The 23,613-nt window shown below is 35.5% G+C and overlaps 1 protein-coding gene across 2 annotated transcripts; it reads left to right on the forward strand.

Moving 5' to 3' along the window:
• Positions 1-1,117: 1,117 nt before the first annotated feature.
• Positions 1,118-7,295, forward strand: LOC107827052 (ABC transporter C family member 10-like). 2 transcript variants are annotated; one of them, XM_016654110.2, is made up of 11 exons: positions 1,121-3,342; positions 3,432-3,752; positions 3,852-3,938; positions 4,144-4,731; positions 4,831-4,995; positions 5,119-5,413; positions 5,508-5,722; positions 5,799-6,104; positions 6,233-6,296; positions 6,395-6,634; positions 6,983-7,295. In XM_016654110.2, exons 1-11 carry the CDS (start codon positions 1,315-1,317, stop codon positions 7,081-7,083), a joined length of 4,410 nt encoding a protein of 1,469 aa, XP_016509596.2. In that variant the 5' UTR covers positions 1,121-1,314; the 3' UTR covers positions 7,084-7,295. The 2 variants fall into 2 exon arrangements, with proteins under 2 accessions (XP_075077987.1, XP_016509596.2); XM_075221886.1 differs by having other exon boundaries at positions 1,118-3,342; positions 3,432-3,938.
• Positions 7,296-23,613: the final 16,318 nt, after the last annotated feature.

Raw genomic sequence — 23,613 nt, forward strand, 5'->3', positions numbered from 1 at the left:
GAATAGGTGGACGAAGGGTATTTTTGTACCAATTTCGATACTCCGGGGCAGTTTTGGCCCTTTTCCTTATAAAATTTTGTAAACCATTTAAATATCTTTTGGTCAACATGTAATAACACCATTTTTTTTCTCCTTGCTGAGCATGAGCAAAACATAAAACAATTACCATTGAATCTACTTTCCTGTACTATGAAGATGCATTATTAAATGCTCATTATTGCACTAATGAAGCTCCATATACTGCTTATGATTTGAAAGCTCTTTTTCTTTCTTTTTTGGTCCCTGGGCCCTCATGCATAATGTTTTTTTTTTCTTTAAAAAGAATAATACTAGCATGTTAACGTAGTATTTCTACTTTCCTATATCTACTGACATTCAAGATGCGTCATTAAATGCTCAATGAAAAAAAATACCTCCACTCACGATCGTTAGGTTCTGGGTTCGAGTCACGCGGGAGGAAAGTGTGAAAACACTATAGGGTATAGATCCTCCTAAATTGGGAGGGATTTAAAAAAATAAAGCAGAAAAAATTACTGTGCATATAAGTAAGATTAGGCTTTCTTTTATGTGTATATATTAGGTGTTGAATCGGTTGACTTGTTTATTATTATTATGTTTTTGAATCCCCTTGGTTGAAATTCTGTTTCCGCCCTGAATGTAGTTATGTTAGGAAGATCCTGTACTGCTTTTGATGGAAAGCTTGTTGTTATTTTTATTTTTGGTCCCTAGACCCTCATGCATAATAATGTTAATAGTATTACTAGCATGTTAGGGGTCGTTTGGAGTAAATTGCAGAATGATTTCTTGAAGGAGTAAATGTTGGTTAATTTTCCTCTTTAGTATCGGGTCAATCGCAAGCAGTCTTTCTGCTTTACCAAGGTAGAGACAAAGTCTTTCTTCACACTAATCTCTCCATATCCCATTTGTGAGAATTCACTGGATTTGTTATTAGGGATTAAAATATGTGTTTCATTTACTTTTTAAAAAATTGTTTAATACATGAGGATTATTTTGGTCATGTTAGCTGTATTAGTCAATGTTCTACTAATCTTCGTATTCTTAAGTACTCCAATTTCTCGTGTAACATGTTATTAGCATGTTAATGCAACGTCAGAGTCAATATTTTGAAAGTTCATTTCCTTTTTCTTAGAATTTTATTAGTATTGTCCAACCAGAAACAACCAACTATGCAAAATTTCATCTACCTAACACAAATTGCAGAATCACCACTTGTTGAAGAAGTAAATGTTGCTTAGTGTTCTTGACAAAGTTAAGAAAGTTACATAAACTTGGCTTTTTTTTTTTCTGCTTTTTATGGATTTCTCAAATACCTTTTGTGGCAAATCCTTTGATGGAGTTCAATGGAACTCTTTTCTTGAAATGCTATATCCAGATACATGTCTAAATCATATTTTTCTGTTATCTGTTGACTCCCTACTGTTGATCATCCTGTTAGTTGTACTAGCTTGTAATGTAGTATCAGGGAGAAAGTTTTTATGTCAATCAAAATGTCATGGACTTTCTAAGTTGTCGATTTGTTCAGCCGTTTTTAATGGATGTTTGGGCTTAGGATACATAGTTTTGGGAGCATGGAAGCTTAAAGAGCAACTCCATGATCAAGAATATGAGACTTTTCTGCCTCTACATCGTTGGATCGCGTTTCTTGTCCATGGAATTACATGGCTGTTTGTAAGTTCAATCATAAGCCTATACAAGAAGCAACTTTTCCTCATAGTGAAGCTTTATTCAATCCTTGCCATGTTATTAGCAGGATTTCTTTGCATAATATCTGTGTGGAAATGTATTAATCGTGACCATGTAATTGGAGGTGAAGTGATATTAGATGCACTATCTTTATTAGGAGCCATTCTATTGATCTGCAGTGGATTTAAGGAAAGTGATGAATATGGCAATTATGGGGGTATTGATCTGTGTGATAATACATTTTATAAGCCTTTACAATGTGAAGATGGAATTAGTAATGAAACTACTCCATTTGCAAATGCTGGATTTCTTGGAGAATTTTCATTTTGTTGGTTGAATCCATTAATGAAGAAAGGTAAAAAGAAGATTCTTGAGGATGAAGACGTACCTCAGCTAAGATCAGCCGACGAAGCAGGAACATGTTATAATCTGTTTAATGAGCAAGCGAATATGCTAAAAAGAAAATACCCTTTAAGAAAACCTTCTGTACTAATGGCATTACTCCTCTGCCAGCAGAAAGAAATTTTCATATCTGGGATCTTTGCTCTGATCAAGATATTAACACTGACGACAGGACCATTATTTCTTCATACCTTCATTGAGGTTGCTGAAGGAAGAGAAGCTTTTAAGTATGAGGGCTATGCTCTAACAGCTGGCTTTTTCCTTGCAAAATGCTTGGAATCTCTAGCGCAAAGGCAATGGTGCTTCAGGAGTAGATTGATTGGACTCCAAGTCAAGTCTTCGCTTACTGCAGCTATCTTTCAAAAACAACTCCAAGTCTCAAATGCTGCTAAGACAAGTCACTCCCCTGGACAGATAATGAACTATGTCACTGTAGATGCTCATAAAATAGGCGAGTTCCCCTTTTGGTTTCATCAGATATGGACGACAATTCTTCAGCTCGTACTAGTGTTGTGTGTAATATACTATTCTACAGGGGTAGCTGCATCAGCAGCATTAGTGATTGTGATATTAGTTGTACTAGTTAACTCCCCATTAGCCAAGTTGCAGCTTAAGTATCAGATTAACCTCATGATCGCGCACGATAAAAGGCTGAAGGCCATCACAGAAGCGCTTACACATATGAAGGTTCTCAAGTTATATTCTTGGGAGCGACATTTCTTGAATGAGATAAACAAGTTGAGATCTGAGGAAACCAAGTGGCTATCATTAGTTCAAACACAAAAAGGATACTACCTTATCCTGTTTTGGTCATCTCCCATTCTGGTCTCATCTGCTACTTTCGTAGCTTGTTACTTGTTTGGAGTTCCTCTCAATGTCAGCAATGTTTTCACATTTCTAGCCTCTTTAAATCTGCTTCAAGATCCCATTAGAAGAATCCCTGATGTTGTCGGGGCATTTATTGAAGCAAAGGTTTCACTGTCAAGGATTGTGAAATTTCTAGAGGAACCTGACATGGATAAAAGGGATCACATGAAACAAAGTCCGGATAATTTGAATATTTATATAGAGTGCACCGACGTTTCTTGGGAGATGAATTCTTTAAATCCCGCATTAAGGGACATAAATCTGGAGATTAAACATGGTGAAAAAGTGGCTGTTTGTGGTGAAGTTGGCTCAGGGAAATCTACGCTAATGTCTCTCATTCTTGGAGAAGTTCCATACATCAATGGCACTGTAAGTCTGGCCTTTATTGTTTTGTCTACCTAATTGATTTGGTAGAATACAGTACAGGTGTAATCAGAAAATGTTACTGTATTTTGTAGGTTAAGGTTTATGGAAAGATAGCTTATGTTTCTCAGACAGCATGGATTCAGACAGGAACCATAAAAGAAAACATACTGTTTGGATCCAATATGGAACCACAGAGGTATCGACAAGCTCTAGTAAAGAGTTCGCTAGTGAAAGATTTGGAGATGCTTCCATTTGGTGATCTTACTGAGATAGGAGAAAGAGGTAACAATTTGAGTGGAGGCCAAAAGCAACGGGTTCAACTAGCTCGTGCCCTTTATCAGGATGCAGATATTTACCTCTTGGATGATCCATTTAGTGCTGTAGATGCACATACTTCCACTAATCTATTTAATGTACTTATAATTCAACATCTCGAATCTTCTCCATTGGGTTCCTTTGCAAACCTTATGCAGTTGAAATTTTTATTCAACTTTCCGCATTTGATTTGGCAGGATTATGTCATGGGAGCTCTATCAGGAAAAACTGTGCTTCTGGTAACACACCAAGTTGAATTTCTTCCAACATTTGATTCTATTTTGGTTAGTCACCTCATTGAAAAACTCCACTAATTCTATTTCTTGTCCCTTGTAATTTTCCACTTATTCTCATCTAATGTATTTAGTACTAATCTTTATCCATCTAGATTAAAAACGCAGCAGTCCAACAAAGTTGACTACAATTTTAGTTATTTCGCCCTTGGTCCTGAAATTGAAGATTTTAACTAGGTCTCTTTCGATTTCACAGCTAATATCTAGTGGGAAGATCCTGAAATCTGGTACCTTTGATGAGTTGCTGTCAAAGAGTGAGGAATTTCAGGAACTTGTCAATGCACAAAAAACTCCTTCTGGTCCTCAATGTCAAGGCATTTATGCTTCTAACAGGCCTAAAGCTGCTGAGATAGAGATCAATAATGTTTCCTCCGACGAATGCGGTGTAGTTTCTTCAAAAGGAAATCAATTAATCAAGGCAGAAGAACGAGAAGTAGGAGACGCAGGAATGAAGCCATACATTCAATATCTAAAGCATTACAAGGGATTCTTGTATTTCTCCTTGGCAGTCATTGTTCACACAATGTTTGTAGTTGGACAGTATATACAGAGTTACAAACTGGCTACTGGCCTTCAAAATTCCAGTGTTAGCAGATTAAAGCTAATCACTGTCTACACAATCATTGGTTTCAGTTTAATACTCTTTCTGCTTTTAAGATCCTTATTGGCAGTAAAACTCGGTCTTGGTGCATCAAAATCGATTTTCTGTACACTGTCAAGCTCTCTTTTCTTTGCTCCAATGTCTTTTTTTGACTCAACACCTTTCGGAAGAATACTTAGTCGGGTAAGAATCGCTGAACAAATGTCTACTGCAAATTAAATCTGCACTTAATGTAAGTTTTAATTGGTTAACTATTGAAGATTGTCTATTTGTTTTGTGCAGGTATCTTCAGATTTGAGCACTGTTGACATTGAGTTGCCTTTCTTAATAAACTATACTGTTGGATCAATCATAATTTCATACTCTACGTATGTCATCTTATGCCTTCTTGCTCCAGAGGTCCTCCTAGTAATCGTGCTTATGATTTACGCAACTATACTAGTTCAGGTGATAGACATTTTTATTACTTTTTAAGTTCTTATATCACCTTAATAATCTTAATAGGCGCGTGATATATCAATTGTTCTTTCTTACTACATGTAACTTTATCTACACATTTTTATTATGCAGAGGTACTACAATGCTTCAGCGAAAGAGCTGATGAGATTAAATGGAACAACAAAGTCTTTAGTTGCCAACCATCTAGCTGAAAGCATTTCAGGATTAACGACGATTAGATCTTTTGGACAGGAAGGCCGTTTCTTTTTCAAGAACTTGGAGTTTATTGATAAAAATGCAAGGCCATTTTTTCATACTTTCTCCGCAACTGAATGGTTAATTCTGCGTTTGGAGATAATGTGTGCGGTTATCATGTCCTCCTGGATGCTTGGCATGACGTCGCTTCACATAGGGTCTTCTGTATCTGGTTTGTTCCGTTTAAGCTTTTTGATACATGACATTTTCTAAGGCTACTCGCGCGTATTAGAAAATCTCAGATTGAACGTTGTTTGCTGGCGCAGGACTTATTGGAATGGCATTTTCCTATGGCCTATCACTAAATACAATCCTAGTTTGGTCTGTTCAATGTGAATGCACAATAGCAAATTCTATTATCTCTGTAGAAAGGTTAGAACAATACATGAGACTACCAAGTGAAGCAACTGAAGTAGCTCAAATTAACCACCCTTTACCTGGTTGGCCTACGCGTGGCAAAGTGGAAATTCGCGACCTAAAGGTATGTTTTCAGTAGCAGGAATTGTTAATTAGTTCATGAAAACATCTAACCTCTTGTAAGTTTTATTTTGAAGTAGGTGAGGTACAGGCCAAATGCTCCATTAGTACTTCAAGGTATAAGTTGTACATTTGAAGGGGGACAAAAGGTTGGAGTTGTAGGCCGAACAGGCAGTGGGAAAACAACTCTTATCAGTGCATTGTTTCGCCTCGTTGAACCTACACATGGCAAAATCATCATTGATCACCACGATATTTCAACAATTAGGCTTCAAGATCTTAGGTCGCGTATTGGAATTATTCCACAAGATCCTACACTCTTTACAGGTTCTGTTAGATACAACTTAGATCCCTTGTCAGAATATAGTGATGACCAAATATGGAAGGTAAGTCATATATATATATATATATATATATATATATATATATATGTGTGTGTGTGTGTGTCTAATCTCATTGCTAACTAGAATTTGATAATTGCTTCTAATTTACTAATAGAACTTTCTTGTTGAAGGTTCTTGAAAAATGTCAGCTTAGAGAGGCTGTTCAAGGAAAAGAAACAGGACTAGATTCCTCAGGTAAAGATCAAAATGTAGATCGTCAGTATAAGATCATATAGCCAATTATACTGTTTTTTGTCCTAGAAGATAACAATAGTACTATGAGCAAAATGCAGTTTTACAAGATGGATCAAACTGGAGCATGGGACAGCGACAATTGTTCTGTCTCGGACGTGCACTGTTGAAGAGGAGTAGAATTCTAGTACTAGATGAAGCAACTGCATCCATTGACAATGCAACAGATGCAATTCTCCAGAAAATAATCAGACTAGAATTCGCGGACTGCACAGTTATAACAGTAGCTCACAGAATTCCAACAGTAATGGATTACACAAAAGTCTTAGCAATAAGTGATGGTGAGTTCTTATATTATTCCAATAATGTTACTTCTTTTGTCCCTAATTATGTGAGATGATCCAATTGCAAATCGTCATTTGTGACAGAGGAAGTATTTATTTCATAATATGTTTGAAGGGGAGGTAACTGGTAAAGTTGATGTCATGTGACCAGGAGGTCACGGGTTCGAGCCGCGAAAACAGCCTCTTGCAGAAATGCAGGGTTAAGGCTGCGTACGATAGACTCTTGTGGTCCGGCCTTTCCCCGGACCCTGCGTATAGTTGGAGCTTAATGCACCGGGCTGCCCTTTTTTTTTTTTTTTTTTTTTTATGTTTGAAGCTTACAATTTGCTCATTCTTGATTTCCAGGGAAGTTAGTTGAGTTTGATGAGCCAAAGAAGCTGATAAACAAAGAGAGTTCATTATTTGGAGATCTTGTTAAAGAATATTGGGCTCGTACTGAAAAGTGAAAGTGAAAGGACTAGAGAATTTTGTCATTGCATCTAGGTTAATTTTCTGCCTATGCCGACTTGATTGGGATTGAGACATAGTTGTATTTAGGTTAACTCTTTGTTTAGTTGAAGTAAAAGGTGGCTCCAGTTTGCTTTGTCCATATTGGAGTTCATTTTGCAATTTTGTTTGCTGTTAAACAAAACAAAAATTGAATAAATACCTACCTTCACTCGGCATTCGGACAATAACGTATTTATCGTGGTTAAGTGATAAATTAAAATTAAAATACATATTAACAAACCTTTGAAAACTATGGAAAGAAGGAATAACAATATTTATCGTGAATTCTTTGGTTTGATTAACCTTTAGCCTTCTTTATCGTGCATACTCGCCTGTTCAATTCAAAGATGTGAAATTCCTTTACATAACAAACCGTAAAAGTTACATAAATGATTAAGAAAAATGGAAAAGCAAGTGGGAGACAACACTGCATAAAATGAGCACCACTTGAATTGTAATTTTTCTTTCTTTCTCATCTTCTCTCTACTAATGTCTCATTTTGACCAATTTGCATCTTGTATATTGACGTTTCTAGTGATATATAAACACTATGCTCTTAGCCTAGTTTGGAAACACTGGAAAGAAGAAATAACAGTACAAGAAAACAAGAGGACAAGTGTCCCTTCATAAAGTATAAAGCAAATTATGTTTCTTTGGACTGTATTCTTGCAAAGAGTGATTTCATACAAAATACTCAAACAGGAAAACCAATTTCCTTAATCTTGTATTCATAATATACACAAAGTGAACCGCAAGAAGTTACTATTACAATTCAACCGAGCTATCAACAAAGGCTAAATTCACTTATGCACAACTAGGGGTGGCATGTGGGCCGGGCCTGGTCCTAAGTGGGCTTCGCGGGCCCGGTCCTAAGTGGGCCGGTCCTAAGCGGTCCCGGGCTTCGCAGGCTTCTCGTTGGAACCGGTCCGGGACTGGGACCACGAACTAGCGGTCCCGTGTTAAGTGGGCCGGTCCTGGGCCTAAGCGGGTCCAAACAGTCCTAACCGGGCCCAAGTGGGCCCAACGAAAACCTTCTATTTTTTAAATTATTTTTATACAAGTTAGAGAAAAAAATGATGATAAAAATATCTAAGGCAATTCCTAGTAAATTATATTATAGAATTGTCACCTAAATTTTTTAATTTAAATTTAAAGATAAAAATATTATAAAGAGATATTCAAAGCAATGCGTTATAATATATATACTATACTATACTATATATACATCTTAAGATATATAAGCTATATTCGATTTACTATATATACATCTTAAGATTTATACATTAATATTCGATTTATATACTATATATACATCTAAAGATATATATATATATATATATATATATATATATATATATATATATCTCTCTCTCTCTCTCTCTCTCTCTCTCTCTCTCTCTCTCTCTCTCTCTCTCTCTCTCTCTCTCTCTCTCTATATATATATATATATATATATATATATATATATATATATATATATATATATATATATATATATATATATATATATACTATATATACATCTTACTATATTAAGATGTATATATAGTATATCGTAAGATGTATACTATCGAATATGGCTTATATACTATGTATATAGTGAGATGCATTTTTGTTTAACAAACGGTTATTAACCTCTAGTAAGGAATAAGGCGGGGAATATTCAAATTCTTTTTCAAAAGGTTTTGCAAAACTAGAACTTGAATTAGAACTTGAACTAGCAGCCAAATTAATAATTTTTTCACGAAGTTTTTCATCATTAACTTCTTTTAAAAGTTCTATTATATTATCAGAAGTAATAGTTTTCATGTTTAGGTCTTGAAACTGTGATTGTAATTTATAAAATTCATCATCACAAGTACATGTATCACCTTTGCAAGTTGTACAAGTATTATCAATATTTTTATCACTATCAGATAAATCAAGCAAATCAATTTCAGCTTCGGATTCTGATTCAGAATAATAATCAGATTCCGATCCAGAAGTGTATAACAAACTATAAACCTTATCACGTAGTTCATCTTCTAGTCCTAAGGTTTTCAGCTTTTGAAGCTTACAATTTGGAGCTATATGGCCAAATTTACCACACTTATAACACTTAATGTCAGCAAGATCTCGCTTAGACCTATTTTTGGTAAATCTAGTAGACTTGCGATGTGCTTTCTTGGCTTCTCGTTCTTCTTTGGATCTATATCTAGATCTCTTTTTCCTATAAGGACTGTCTTGGTTGGGGTATCTATGATATTTATGTTTCTTTTTCCTATGAGTAGAAGTCTCGGGTAAACCGAACTGGGTGCAAAAGTCCCCTAACTGGTTTCTTTCTTTAAGCTTATCCATCTTAAGTTGTCTGGACAATCTTAATTCATTGCACAGGTTTAATCCTTCCTGTGTGCAAATTCCTATTAATTTACCATAGGTATAGTCTGTGTAAGGAATTTCTCCATAACTACCTCTTAAAACCTTTCTAACTCTTTCGGCAAATAAAGAGGGAAGGCCATCTATGAACTTAGCTTTCCAATGTTCAAACTTATTTTCTGGTAGTTCCATCACTCTACTCATAAAGGTATCTTTATACCACCTAAACTCACTTAAAGTCTTACATCTAAGGCTATTAAGGAGAGTACGAATATTTTTATTTTGGTTGGTAAATCTACCATTGAAGTGTTCTAATATAGTAAGAATAAGGGTATAAACGGCATCTTCTCTATTTGCCACTAGGGCCATGCCTAAGTTATCAAGTCCTTTGTCAACGGCTTTAGCGTTAATAACCATTGCCCTTTCGTCGACAGACAAATAATTGTCCCACCAGCCACGAAGTTGGCCAGTAAAACCTGCAACAATCATTCTGCAAATATTCCTATCTGTATTTTTTACACTTTTACAGATAGTTGCATACATAAGCATTCTATGTACTAGAATAGTTAACTGCCTATCAGTCAAACCATCAAGATTCCATTCGTAAATTTCGGAACCACTGTAAGACGTATTAGTCTGATTCCAATCACGTTCCTCTATTAAAACATCTTGAGGAGTAGGACGATTGTAATAATAAGTCTGCATTCTAGGTTTATCAGCATATCTGCTATCTGCAAACTTACTATTCTTTTTGGGGTAACTTCTGAGTTTATTAAACTCTGACAAAACATCCTTTTTATAGTCAAAAGTAGAATCTAATTTATCAGCAAAATTATTTGATAAATCAATGGGTTTGATATTCAAACCGGATAACTTTTTATCAAGAAGTTCTTCTAAGTCTCCAAAAGATTTAAATTTAAAATCCTGAATATCAGGAGGTCTTTGAATATGAGTAACAACAATCTGAGGTTCTGATTTGCTTCCTGAAGAAGAGGCAATATCAGTCAAAGTCTTTTTCGTATTCATCTCCTTAATCAAGACTGTTAAATCATCAAGTTTTTTTATTAAGAAAACTAACGTTTTCACCCAAAACTTTAACATATAAACTCAAATAATTATTTTGAGAAATTAATTTATTAATTTCTGCGATGCTGACTGCAGCAACATCTTCATCAATAAATTTTTGAAATGCAGTAAAAGTAATACCTGTATTATTAGGTAAAACAAAAGATGATTGAGGAGGGTAAATGTCTTTAGTAATATTGCTACTCCCGTCTTTATAAGATCTTTCCAAAACTTTTATAAAAAGTGGTAAATATGTGGTTATAAACCAAGGAACAAAATACATAATTTGATTATGTAAAGCACAAGTTTCATAAAACTCTTGTGAAATATTGTTTAAATCTTCCTTACTATAAGTATCAAAAAACCAAGTTTTAAACTGGTTCCATTTATCAGTAAAAAATTCTTTTTGAATATAACCTCTAGCTTGTGACCCTGGACTAAAATCAATTTGGTATGGAATCATTAAGAATCATTGGGGTCAAAATCCATTTCGGACGCAGAAGGAATATCCTTATCAGAAATATTATCACTATCCTGAACAATATTTGTTTTGGGGTTAATCTTAACCCTTTCAACAGGTTTATCACCTACTTTAGTAGAAATTGTGTGTAAAGATGCAGCACGATTTCTAGCTGGTCCATAGACTGGTTCAACAGGAGAAATGTGTTGAATATCAGGCAACAGTCTACGACTAGTAAAGGAATGTCTGTTATAACTAGAACTAATAGTAGGCAACAGTCTATTATTAGAAAATGACTGTCTACTATAAGTGGAACTATTATCGTCAAACTGAATGCAAATTCTACCATCCGGATTTTGAGTAATATGAGAATACTCAGTATTACTAACAGTATCAGTTATCTGACTGGGGGATATAACCGAATCCAAAGTCCATGTGGTTGGAAAATTAATTTCTTCCCACTTAATAGGTCTTCTCGTGGTGACCTTAGACTTTGCAAAATTCGTTTCCACTAGAATAGTCTGATCAGATGTATCATATAATTTACATCTGGGGTTTAACGTAGATAGTAATTTAAAATATATTCTATACGATAAACATATCAGTTCAGAACCAGGCGCATAATTATAACCATGCGTTTTCACATTTAATGTTAATGCATCAAGTATATTAACATCAGATAAAGATAATTGCAAATTGGGTTGAGTATTAAAATATACTGGGCCATAGGCGACAGTAGATTCAATAGAACCCATCAGAGACTGTCTAAAATTCAAATTTCTGGCATCTCTGAGAGCAGCCAAAAATGTCTCTGGTAACTCTTTAAGGGTTAAAGGCTTAAAAGCAATTTGAACCATACCAATATGCAAATAATTATACTGGTGTTTATAAACATCTACATCATGCTTGTTTAACAAACGAATAGTCTGTTCAGACGAATTTAAAGCTAAAGATTGCTCAGTTGTTTTAACAAGTTGTTTAGAAGAGAGTTTATCAAACCATCCATAATCATAGATTGTTCTAATAGGGACTTTAGGAATAGTCCATTTGTTTAACAAATCAAGGTTTTGAGGTATATCTACCTCTTCCAATCTAGTATTTTTCATACTAGTTTCTCCTAAATCCATATTTCAGAAATATATCTATGTCGAATATTTCATATCTATCTTATATATACCATGAAAGTACCTAGGCTCTGATACCATTTTAACAGGATCAAGTGGCGGGCGGTAATCCGCCATGCCTTCTCAATTAAATTAAAACAGAAATCACCGTTTAACCGGGAACTGGACTTGTTTCACACCTCACATCTGGCTTTTATATGCCTGAAAGGTTTCCACCAGTTAAAGATTTCTATTTTAACATATTTGAGAATTCTTAATCTAGCTAATTCAGTACCCTTATATTTAAAGACTGGCGGTAATCCGCACAATCAGTAAGGATAAGAATTGAAATATACTTGAATTTTATATATAGTTTAATGACTGTATGGAAGGTTAAAAACCTTTACTCAAGCAAGGGGTCTGTCATAATATAATACATACTTTTGTTGAGCCCATGTGTCTAGCAGTTCTAACCGTGAAAGAAGATGCCCTTTTAACTCCTTTATCGGGCTGAGGTTCACGGCTGGCTAGACGGAGCCACTAAGGCAAAGCCAATAAGAGCAGTGTTATATCAGACTGTACCAACCATCTTGACACCAAGTCAAAACTCTATATATAAAACTCATTTATATTTTAATAGATGCCGTCGCTTTCATAGTGTATATAGGAGAGAAGTTAGATACTCAACATAGATATGAAGTCTCTTAGCCGGACATCGTCACGGCCAGAGAGGAGAGACTAGAAGAAAATCTAAACTAAGAAAGACAGAAGTATGTACCTTGTGGCCAAGAAGCAAGGCCCTGAAGATGAAGAACTGAAAACTTTTATTTATTTGTTCTTCTATTACAATCTACAAACTTCAAACTAACTCTTTACTTACACTTAGAGAGAGAGAGAGAGAGAGAGTTCTAGAGAGAGGGAGTCTTCACGTCTGCCTCCTAAGAATGAACGAATGACTTCTATAAATAGAAAAAGAAAAGGAATCTATGAACAGTAAAAGTGGGTCCCCGTGGGTCCCTGTAATAGTGTTTCTACTGTTGAAACAGTGTATTTACTGTTGATGAACAGTGTATCTACTGTTCGAGTGGGTCCGGCGGCTTCACTATGCTGTAGGTCCGGCGGCTTCACTGTTTGAGTGGGGTCCAGCTGTTTCACTGTGCTGGTTTCTTTTCCGCTTTTTTCAATTTGCGGATGAATTCTTCTGTATCACGTAAGTCTTCTTCAGATAATATCCTTTCTGCTTCAATGGGCTGAGAATCTTCAGCAATATCATCGTTGCTTGTTTCACTTTGCATTGACGTATCTGACTTTTCATATTGATTAATGGAAGACAGTAAATTTCTTTTAACCTCTTCCAAGTAACTGTTAATCATCTCTGTTTTATCTCCTTCTTGAAAGGAGATCCTTCTGGCAATATGCCTCACTGAACTGTCATCAATTACCTCTTTCTGAGGTTTACTAGAATATTCTTGGATCTTCATCTCGATTGAATCCAAGAGCTCTTGACCATATAAGGTCTTTGTTTTGGGATCCTTCTTCATTAACTTGTCCCAAAAATTGTTGTAAAAAGTCCTATATAAGCAGGGGACTTGTTCTTCAGTGAATCCGACTTCTGGATTCCATTTGTGTATCCAAGGGATAGAAAATTCCAGAAAGAAATATATTTGGTTAATTTTTTCTGGGTAGCAGATATGATCTGCGTGATATAAATCGTTAATAAAAGGAGAAATTTTTATCCATTCTTTGTATAACATGAGAAATGGATCTGGTAAAATCTTTATTGTTGGACCATGGTATGACCACCAGTTTAGAAACCAATTAGGAACAGTTGTTGCAAATATCTTTGCACATACTTTTATAAACCAAGTATGTTTGTGTCTATCATTATTGTAGTATAATACTTTATCAAAAGCTTGGATATAATCCCAATAAGTAAAATTCATTTTATTTTTGTTAAGGCTTATCTGCCTTTCCTTCATTGTGGATATACCCCAGTCTTCAACAGATATAATCTGTTTAATTATAATCTTCGAGAAGTTATAAACGTTCTCGTCTGTGCTATACCCAGAAAAGTGCTGAAAATCTGCACTTCCAGTACTGGTCAGTATCGTTTCATAGTAGGAACGGATTTTGTATGACTCACCCGGATAATATAACCCATTTATCAAATACCTTTGGAATATCTTCCATGGTTCTTCTTTTCTCTGAATGTCAGAATTTTCTAAGAGAAATATCATTTCTCTTTTTGGCACTTTCTCGTATGACTTGATATCATCATTGTCATCTTTAGTAATGGAAGCAAAAGTATTACTTTGCTTAACAGAAGTATCTTTCTGTTTTTGAGCAGTCAAATATGCCTGCAAATGTGCGTATAACGGACTATCTTCTGGAATATCTTCCAGATGGACGGATGGTCCAATCGATGATTCTTCTCTGAGAGATATCCTCTCATTGACTAAACTCCTTCTTCCCATTTGTATAACTGGGGAGTTTGATGAGGATCCGTATGACGATCCCGAAGGTGATGACCTTCCTTTGGACTGTGGGGATGATCTTCCCCAACCTCTACCTCTTCCCCTACCCCAGGGGGTTCCATCCTGTAAATATTCACGAGATAAGAAATCTGGTAGAGAATTATCAATTCCCTTTTTATATTGTATTTCAAAATCAAAAGGGGCTAATTGAGCTTGCCATCTTGCAAATATCATTTTTGAGGCATCATGTTTAAAATCTTTATTAAACATATATTTAACAGATTGTGCGTCAGTTTTTATCAAAAACTTTTGATTGTATAAGTCGTCCTGAAATTTTAAAACACATTTTACTATGGTTAACATTTCATGTGCCACAGTAGCGTATTTTCTCTGGGCTTCAGACCATTTACCAGAGTAAAATCTAATCAGATATTCATGTTTATCATTGGGATTTATCTGTTTTAATATCCCTCCATAACCAATATTAGACGCATCAGTCTCTATAATTTTTTGCCATGTAGGATTAGCAAGGGTTAAGCAAGGTAAAGATTTAACACGTTGTTTAATATTTTTTACCAAAGTAGTATGACTATCAGTCCAAGGGTTTTTATAATTCTTTTTTAACCTATCATATAAGGGGGCTAAATCACGTGACAGATCTTTATAAAAAGGTGAAATATAATTTAAACTTCCCAAAAATCTTTGTAACTGAGTTCTATCAGTAATAACATCGGGAAATTTTGAGGCAAAATCAATCGATCGTTGAATAGGAGTAATCTTCCCCTGACAAATATAATGTCCTAGGAATCGAATGTTAGTTTGAAATAAGCTCATTTTTTGTTTTGAGATTACCAAACCATTTTGTATAACAATTCTTTTGAAAATATCTAAATGCTTAATATGCATTTCAAGTGTTTTGGAAAATACCAAAATGTCATCGATATATACAATGACGAAGTCTAGATAAGGGTTAAAAATATCATTCATAATTTTTTGGAATTCTGAAGGGGCATTTTTTAAACCAAAGGCATAACATTCCATTCATATTGCCCAAATGGAACATTAAAAGCAGTTCTATAAGTATGCTCTTTAAATATTTGAATCTGCCAATAACCAGATTTTAAATCAAATTTTGAAAATATATTGGCGTCATATAATCTAGACAATAAATCTCTTTTATTAGGAATAGGATACCTAACCCATTTCAAATATTTATTTAAGGGCTTATAATTAATGACTAATCTAGGAACACCACATTCCTTTTCAGCTGCGTTATTAACATAAAAAGCTGTACAAGACCAAGGAGATTTTGAGGGTTTTATCAAACCCTTTGATAGCAGACTATCAATCTCTTTTTTGCAAAATTCTACCAATTCTGCATTCATCTGACAAGGTCGAGATTTAGTAGGAATATCATCCTCAGTGAAATTATCTTCATATGGAAGAGTAACAATATGCTTTTTTCGATTCCAAAAAGTACTAGGATGCTCAGCACAAATATCAATAGCAATCTGCTCGGAAATCAATTTGATTTTTTCCTGTACTTTAGTAGAATTCAGAGTATTAATAGTATACATCTTATGATATACTATATATATATCTTAATATAGTAAGATGTATATATAGTATATATATATATATAGTATAGTATATACTATATTATACTATATGTATAGCTTAAGGTATATAAAAAGACAAAAATATTGTAAAGAGATATTCAAAGCAATGCGTTATATTTTTATTATAGCATTAAAAAATCATGGCAATATCTTTCTTAGTCTTCCTCCCCCTATGGAATGAGCACAACAAGGTGCTAATACCACCATTGAGAAGAAAAAGAAACTAATCAAGATGTGCCAAAATACAAGTTACATATTAATTTACATGGTATCTCTTAGTAATTTCATAAATCCTTCAAGGTCCAAAGGAATTTCCGTTGGTGGTGGCGGAAATGAAGCTTGGTCATCACCGCTTCCAGGCGAAGCATCATCCTCCGCAAGTTCAGCTAGCATTTCTTCATAAGCTTCGTCTACCTCTGGTTGTGATTCAGCAAGTCCAAAATTTCTTCTTTCCGAACGGATCCAATCTCTGAAAAGTACTGATTTTTCCAAGCTCTCCCTCATAGACGCTCTATAATCACCAAGTTGAAGTCTTGCTTGACTGAAAGCGCTCTCTGATGCCACTGTTGAAGCTTGAATAGTTAAAATATTAAAGGAGCCGTCGGGATTCACTTCCTCAATTCCCTGTGACAAATAAACTTCAAGCTCATTTAGTTGTGAAAAATCACTAGTACTAGAACCTTGAGAACCCTTGAACCCTGCCCAAGCACTAAGTGCTCTTACTCCCGCAGTTCTTTTAGATGATTGAGAACTAGAAGAAGAAGGAGTTGGAACATTTGGTCTAGCATGATCTAATGCAACTTGATAAGTATTATAAATAGTTTGAACATTTATTTTAATTGAGGTTATTGCGTCCGCAAGTGTAGACAACTCCTCATCTTCAAGTGCTAAACCATTATAAACAGCTTCATACCAAAATTGAGGACCTCCTAATTTTATAGTAGGATTTAACAATGCAGCAACACCATAAATATGGGGAATAGGGAAAAATATTTTTTAAATTTTTTTCTCATGGAATCAATAGCAAGTTGATAAATTTCCCCACCCTCTGAAAAATGATCAAACAAATTTGCAAGTTCTGCAATATAAACTAAACAGTTAGAAATAGTAGAATAATATTGCCCAGAAAATTCATTTGTAGCAATATAAAATTTTTCTAAAAAATCTACAAGCATTTTAACATTAGCCCAATCCGCATTTGTAAGGTGCTCATCATCATCACTTACATGAGCATTAAACATTGAGTTTATGGGGTTTCTATATTCATATGCAACAACTAAACTTTCATACATGTAATTCCATCTAGTTGGACAAGGTTTAGGAATCTTTCTTTCTCTTAGTCCAAATTCATCGCATCTTTTAAAATATTCTCTAAGTCTACTTCTACGGTTTGAATAAAAAAGCAATTAAGAGCCATTTTAACCTTTTCAATTTCAACATTTAAAATTCGCATACCATCACCCACAATTAAATGGTAAATATGACAAATACATCTAACATGAAAAATGTTACTAAATGCAGGACTTAGTGTAGTGGTAAGCAAGGCTACAACATTTGTGTTACTAATAGCATTATCCATTGAAACTGATATTATTTTATCACTAATGCAAAAAAATCTATAAATATCCGTAATCGTGCTAGAAATAAACTGCCCTGTGTGACGTAAATTAATTATTCTATAAGCAATAATGCCCTTTTGCATTATCCAATCCTCATCAATCCAATGACTGGTAACAGTAAGGTAATCACAGTCATTACCACTTCTACCAATATCAGTTGTAATAGCAACACGGTAATTTATATGAGTAAATAAATAACGTAAATATTGTTCATATTCATGTTTATATTTATAAATATCACTCTTTACGGTTGTGCGAGAAAAACCTTTATAAGTAGGATTATAAACTTTTCTAATATAATGCACAAAGTGAGGGTTAGAAGGAAAACTATAGGGTAAGCACATAACAGTAATCATTTTTGCCAATTCTTTCCGGTCTTTTTTTGGATCATAATTTAAAATACCACCGGTAATAGTGTTAATTTTCGGTTGAAATTGATTTGACCCGGTACTAAGGTCAGCCTGACTAGGTGCACTTGTCCCCTCGGCCAAAGCTTTCATACGAAAATATCTAGCTTTATCTTGAGGGTGTAGCAATATGTGTCTAGTCAAACTTCCCGTCCCCCCCGACCGACTTCCAACATATTTAAAAACTAACTCTTTGCCACAAGGTTTACACTTAGCCCTATTTTTTTCTCTTAGTTGAGTAAAAAATGGCCAAACAAGAGATGTTTCTGCCCGTTTAGAAAGTTGTCTAGAAAAAGTAGGGGCAGTAACAAGAGGGTCAGACGGGGGATCATTTGAATTATTATTAGTTGAGTTAACTTCAGGAGCAGGACTAGTGGGTGTATCGTCATCCGGTTGCGTTTCATCAAAATCTATTTCTTCATCATCATTTTCATCAATAGTTGGATTACCATAAAGAGCATTCATATATTCATGGTTTAATTGTTCACCGGAGGCAATATTTTGGCAAAATTGACTCTTGGTAAATTGTAATAAACTATTATCGCTATGAAGAATAGCAGGTATAGGACTGGTAACAGATTTCGGCCGGGGAGCCGGAGGAAGTGGAGGAGGAACAGATTGGCCATTAGATTCACCACTCTTGGATTTTCCCTTATTTTTACTAAATATTTTTTTTAGGGAATAAGCCATCTTAATTAATCAAGCAAAGTAAATAAAACAAACAAAACTATAATATTAAAACATAAGAGTTGGAACGAGTTTACCGAATTGACGAACAACTTGTTGAAAAATAATTATCGTTGAAGACTTGAAGACTTCAATTCACTAACTTCACAATTTTGCACAAATTGTAACAATTAAGTAAGCAATTATAGAAGAATATTAGAGAGAGATTAAGAGAGATTGATGATTTTGTGAGAAAAATGAAAGAATGAGGGGGTATTTATAGTTGAAAATAGGGAAAAAGTGTAATTATAAAAACTTTGGGGTTAAAACAAAATTTGGGGGGTTAAATGGCTATTTTGCAAATAGCCAACGACTATTTTGGCAGACCAAATGGCTACTTTTTAAATGGTCAAACGGTCAATTTTTTTTTTTTAAAAATTATCCGTTGGGCCCGTTTAGGAGCGTTTAGGACCGCTTGAACCGACCCACTTCTAAGCCGGTCCCGGTCCTAAACGGTCCTGATCTCGTGGGCCTCCCCTATGAGACCGGCCCACTACTCGGCTCACCACTCCACGGTCCCGGTCCTATCCGGTTAGGACCTTTTAGGCCCACCGCCTATGTGGGCTTGTGGTCCTGGGCCGGTCCCGGTCCTAACCGGCCCACATGCCACCCCTATGCACAACATATAGCCAAACTTTCAAACTCATTCAAACCTAAACGACATCCTATAATGTGAACCCAAAGGTAGCAAGGAGCATGAGCGAGCCTTCGAACAAAATGCGCCCACACAATGTCAAGATGCTATTGCTCGTGGAAAATATAACCTCATGATCATATCCAAGCTCCTGAAACAAAATACTCTCCTGCTTATAATCTCCTTGATGGGGGAATTCCCGGCCTACCAAGCGAAACCAGTGGTTTCTGTGGGGCTCATATTAAAAACAAAAATAAAGAAAAAAATGGGAGGTGTAACTTTATTGAAGAAAATGGGAGGTTCCTAATTTTGTTGACAACTTTGTTGAAGAAAATGGGAGGTGCCTAACTTTGTTGATAACTTTGTTGAAGAAAATGAGAGGTGCCTAACTTTGTTGAAAAATTATAGGACTAAATCAACAACAAGATATCTTCTTTGTAGTAGTTGAATGGCATCTCTTACTATAAATAGAGGCCTCCATTCTTCATTTCAATTACACCAAAATAAGAGAGAAGCAATAGAAGTTAGAGAGAGTAATCCACATATTGTAGTCTGTGAGATAAATAGTGAGTGTGAGTAATATTGTAGTGAAGTATTTTAAATAAAGAGCGTTATTTCTTTCAAGATTTTAGTAGTCTCTTGACACTACTAAGTTGTAATATTATAGTGGTTATATTGCTCCGCTTGGGTATTGTATTTTATCAATTAAAAGAGTTGGTGTCATTATTACTCTCTTTTGTTATTATTATTTATCGTGGATATTATTCTTGGGCGGGATTATTATTTTTCCAACAACGTGGTATCAGAGCCATGGCAAATAATGGTACGCTGTCTTTTCAGTACCCCCGTCTCACAAAAGATAATTATGAGAAATGGTGTCTACGTATGAAAGCCATTCTTGGCTCTCAGGATGTGTGGGAAATCGTAGATAAAGGGTATGCAAAACCCGATAATGAGAAAGCTCTGCCTCAAAATGAAAAAAATGTCTTGGCAAAGACAAGGAAGAAGGATCAACAAGCCCTCACGACCATCCATCAATGTCTGGATGATGCTATGTTCGAGAAAGTGGCAGATGCTACCACCTCAAAGGAAGCTTGGGATATTTTATAACATTCTCTTCAAGGAGTTGACAAGGTGAGGAAGGTAAAACTTTAAACTCTAAGGGCTATTTTAAAGTTTCAAAATGAAAGAATCCGAATGCATTTCAGATTATTGTTCAAAAGTGAAGCCTATTGTAAATCAATTAAGAAGATATGGGGAGGACATAAAAGATGTCCGTATGGTAGAAAAGATCCTTCGCACTTTAACACCTAAATTTGATTTTGTGGTGTGTGTTATTGAGGAGTCTAAAGATTTAGACTCTATGATGGTAGAGCAATTGGAGGGTTCTTTACAGGCCCATGAAGAAAATATCAAGAGGAGACAAGAAGTGCCATTGGAGCAACTTCTTAAAACTCAGGCATCTTTCAAAGATTATGGAGGTGAAAAGAGCTATCGAGGGAATGGACGGGGACGAGGTCGTGACAGTCATGGAAGAGGAAGAAGCAACGCTAACAACTTCAACAATGAAGTTAAAATCCACCAGACATTCAGAGGTCGTGGTCGTGGACATAGAGGAGGAAGAAGACGTGGCTACTACCAAGAAAATAATGGACAAAGGTAGGAGAAATCAAAAATTGAGTGTTATAATTGTCATAAATTTTGCCATTACTCTTGGGAATGTCGTAGCAATGTTGAACAAAAAGCTAACCTTGTTGACGACAAGAAAGAAGAAGTTGAGTCAACGTTGTTGATGACATTCAAGGAAGAAGACAAGGATGATTGCAGCTCGTGGTATTTGGACAGTGGAGCAAGCAATCATATGTGTGGATGCAAAGAGAAGTTTTTGGAGATCAATAAAATGGTGAGAGGTAATATATCCTTTGGAGATACCTCAAAGATTCAAATTGAAGGGATATGTACGATTCTAATCTCCTGTAAAGATGGTAGTCACAAGTTAATTCAAGATGTTTATTATGTCCCAAAATTAAAAAGTAATATTTTGAGTTTGGGCCAACTTCTTGAAAAGGAATATGACATCTACATGAAAAATATGCATCTTTGGCTTAGAGATTCAAGTGGAATTCTAATTGCTAAAGTACATATGGCTAAGAATAGATTATTCTCTCTGAATCTTAAGACAATTGATGCAAAGTGTTTGAAAGCTAATGTGCAAGATGAATCATGGTGTTGGCACATGCGATTTGGGCACTTAAATTTTGAAGCGCTCAAATCAATGGGACAAAATAACATGGTGCACGGGATACCATAAATAAGCCATCCCAATCAATTGTGTGAAGCTTGTCTTGGAAAACATGCAAGGAGGAGTTTTCCAAAGGAGGCCATGTCAAGATCAACCAAGCCGCTTCAGCTTGTTCACACTGATGTGTGTGGACCAATCAATCCACCTTCCTTTGGTAAAAAAGCTGTATCTTGTGCAGTTTATTTGAACAAGAAGTCTCCAACAAATAATGTTAGAGATCAAACCCCTCAAGAAGCATGGAGTGGAAGAAAGCCAAGTGTCAAGCACTTGAGAATCTTTGGGAGCATAGCCTATGACATCAAGGGAGAGAGAATCTTGATGATCGAAGTGTCATGCATGTGTTTGTTGGCTATGATATGAGTTCAAAAGGCTACAAGCTATACAACCCAAGTAGAGGCAAGATGGTGGTAAGTCGCGATGTTGAATTTGATGAAGAATTGGCATGGAACTGGGAAGCTCAGGAAGAAACTTCATATGATTTTCTTCCATACTTTGGTGATGAAGAAGAACCAGAGACCGTGGAACCTGTGCAGGATACAACTCCACCTCCTACTCCAACAAATGTTGCATCTCCCTCTTCTCAAGAAAGTTCAAATGAATAACCGCAAAGGACAAGGAGTATTCAAGAACTCTATGAGGACACATAGGAAGTTACTAATTTTGATTTTTTATATTGTCTCTTTGCTGATAGTGAACCAATGAACTTTGATGAAGCTGTTGAAGACAAAAGGTGGAGACAAGCCATGCAGGAGGAGATCGAGTCAATAGAGAAGAACAACACTTCCTAAGGGTCATCGAGCAATTGGAGTTAAATGGGTATACAAGGCAAAGAAGAATGCTGATGGAGATGTAGAGAGATACAAGGCACGACTTGTGGCTAAAGGCTACAAGAAAAGGCAAGGCATTGACTATGAAGAAGTCTATGCACCTGTTGCCCGCATGGAGACGATTCGTTTGCTTATCTCTTTGGCGGCACAATTGAAGTGGAAGATCCATCAACTAGATGTCAAGTCAGCTTTTTTGAATGACTATCTTGAAGAAGAAGTCTATGTTGAACAACCATTGGGCTTTGTGGTCAAAAACCACGATGATAAAGTGTTGCGGTTGAAGAAAGCTTTATATGGATTAAAGCAAGCGCTATGAGCATGGAATAGTTGCATCGACAAGTATTTTCAAGACAATGGGTTTACTCGTTGTCTCCATGAATATGCTCTTTACCTTAAAGTTCATACTAATGGAGATATCTTACTTGTTTGTCTTTATGTTGATGATCTTATTTTCACGGGTAATAATCCAAGTTTGTTTGAAGCTTTTAAGAAAGATATATCTCGTGAGTTCGAGATGACAGATGTAGGGATCATGTCATACTACTTGGGCCTAGAAGTGAAGCAGATGGAGGATGGAATTTTCATCTCTCAAGAAAGCTATACAAAGGAGATCTTGAAGAAGTTCAACATGCTCGATTGCAACCCCGTGAACACACCGATGGAGAGTTTGATGAAGGAGAAAATGTGGATCCCATATTTTTTAAAAGTCTTGTGGGAAGTTTGAGGTACTTGACTTGTACCAGGCCAGATATACTCTTTGCAGTTGGAGTAATAAGCCGCTTCATGGAAGCTCTACCTCCACCCATTTGAAAGTCACTAGAAACATTCTTCGTTATCTAAAAGGTACGATCGACTTTGGGTTATTTTATTCTTTTTCTAATGATTTCAACCTTATG

The sequence above is a fragment of the Nicotiana tabacum genome, chromosome 9, assembly GCF_000715075.1.
Source record: "Nicotiana tabacum cultivar K326 chromosome 9, ASM71507v2, whole genome shotgun sequence".
Lineage (NCBI taxonomy): Eukaryota > Viridiplantae > Streptophyta > Magnoliopsida > Solanales > Solanaceae > Nicotiana > Nicotiana tabacum.

Bases quoted from the DNA above. Each gene is read 5' to 3' on its own strand.
- LOC107827052 (XM_075221886.1), top strand. From the start codon at position 1,315: ATGGATTTCTCAAATACCTTTTGTGGCAAATCCTTTGATGGAGTTCAA. The intron at 3,343-3,431 runs GTAAGTCTGGCC...TGTATTTTGTAG, and splicing joins TTCCATACATCAATGGCACT to GTTAAGGTTTATGGAAAGAT. The intron at 4,732-4,830 runs GTAAGAATCGCT...TGTTTTGTGCAG, and splicing joins TCGGAAGAATACTTAGTCGG to GTATCTTCAGATTTGAGCAC.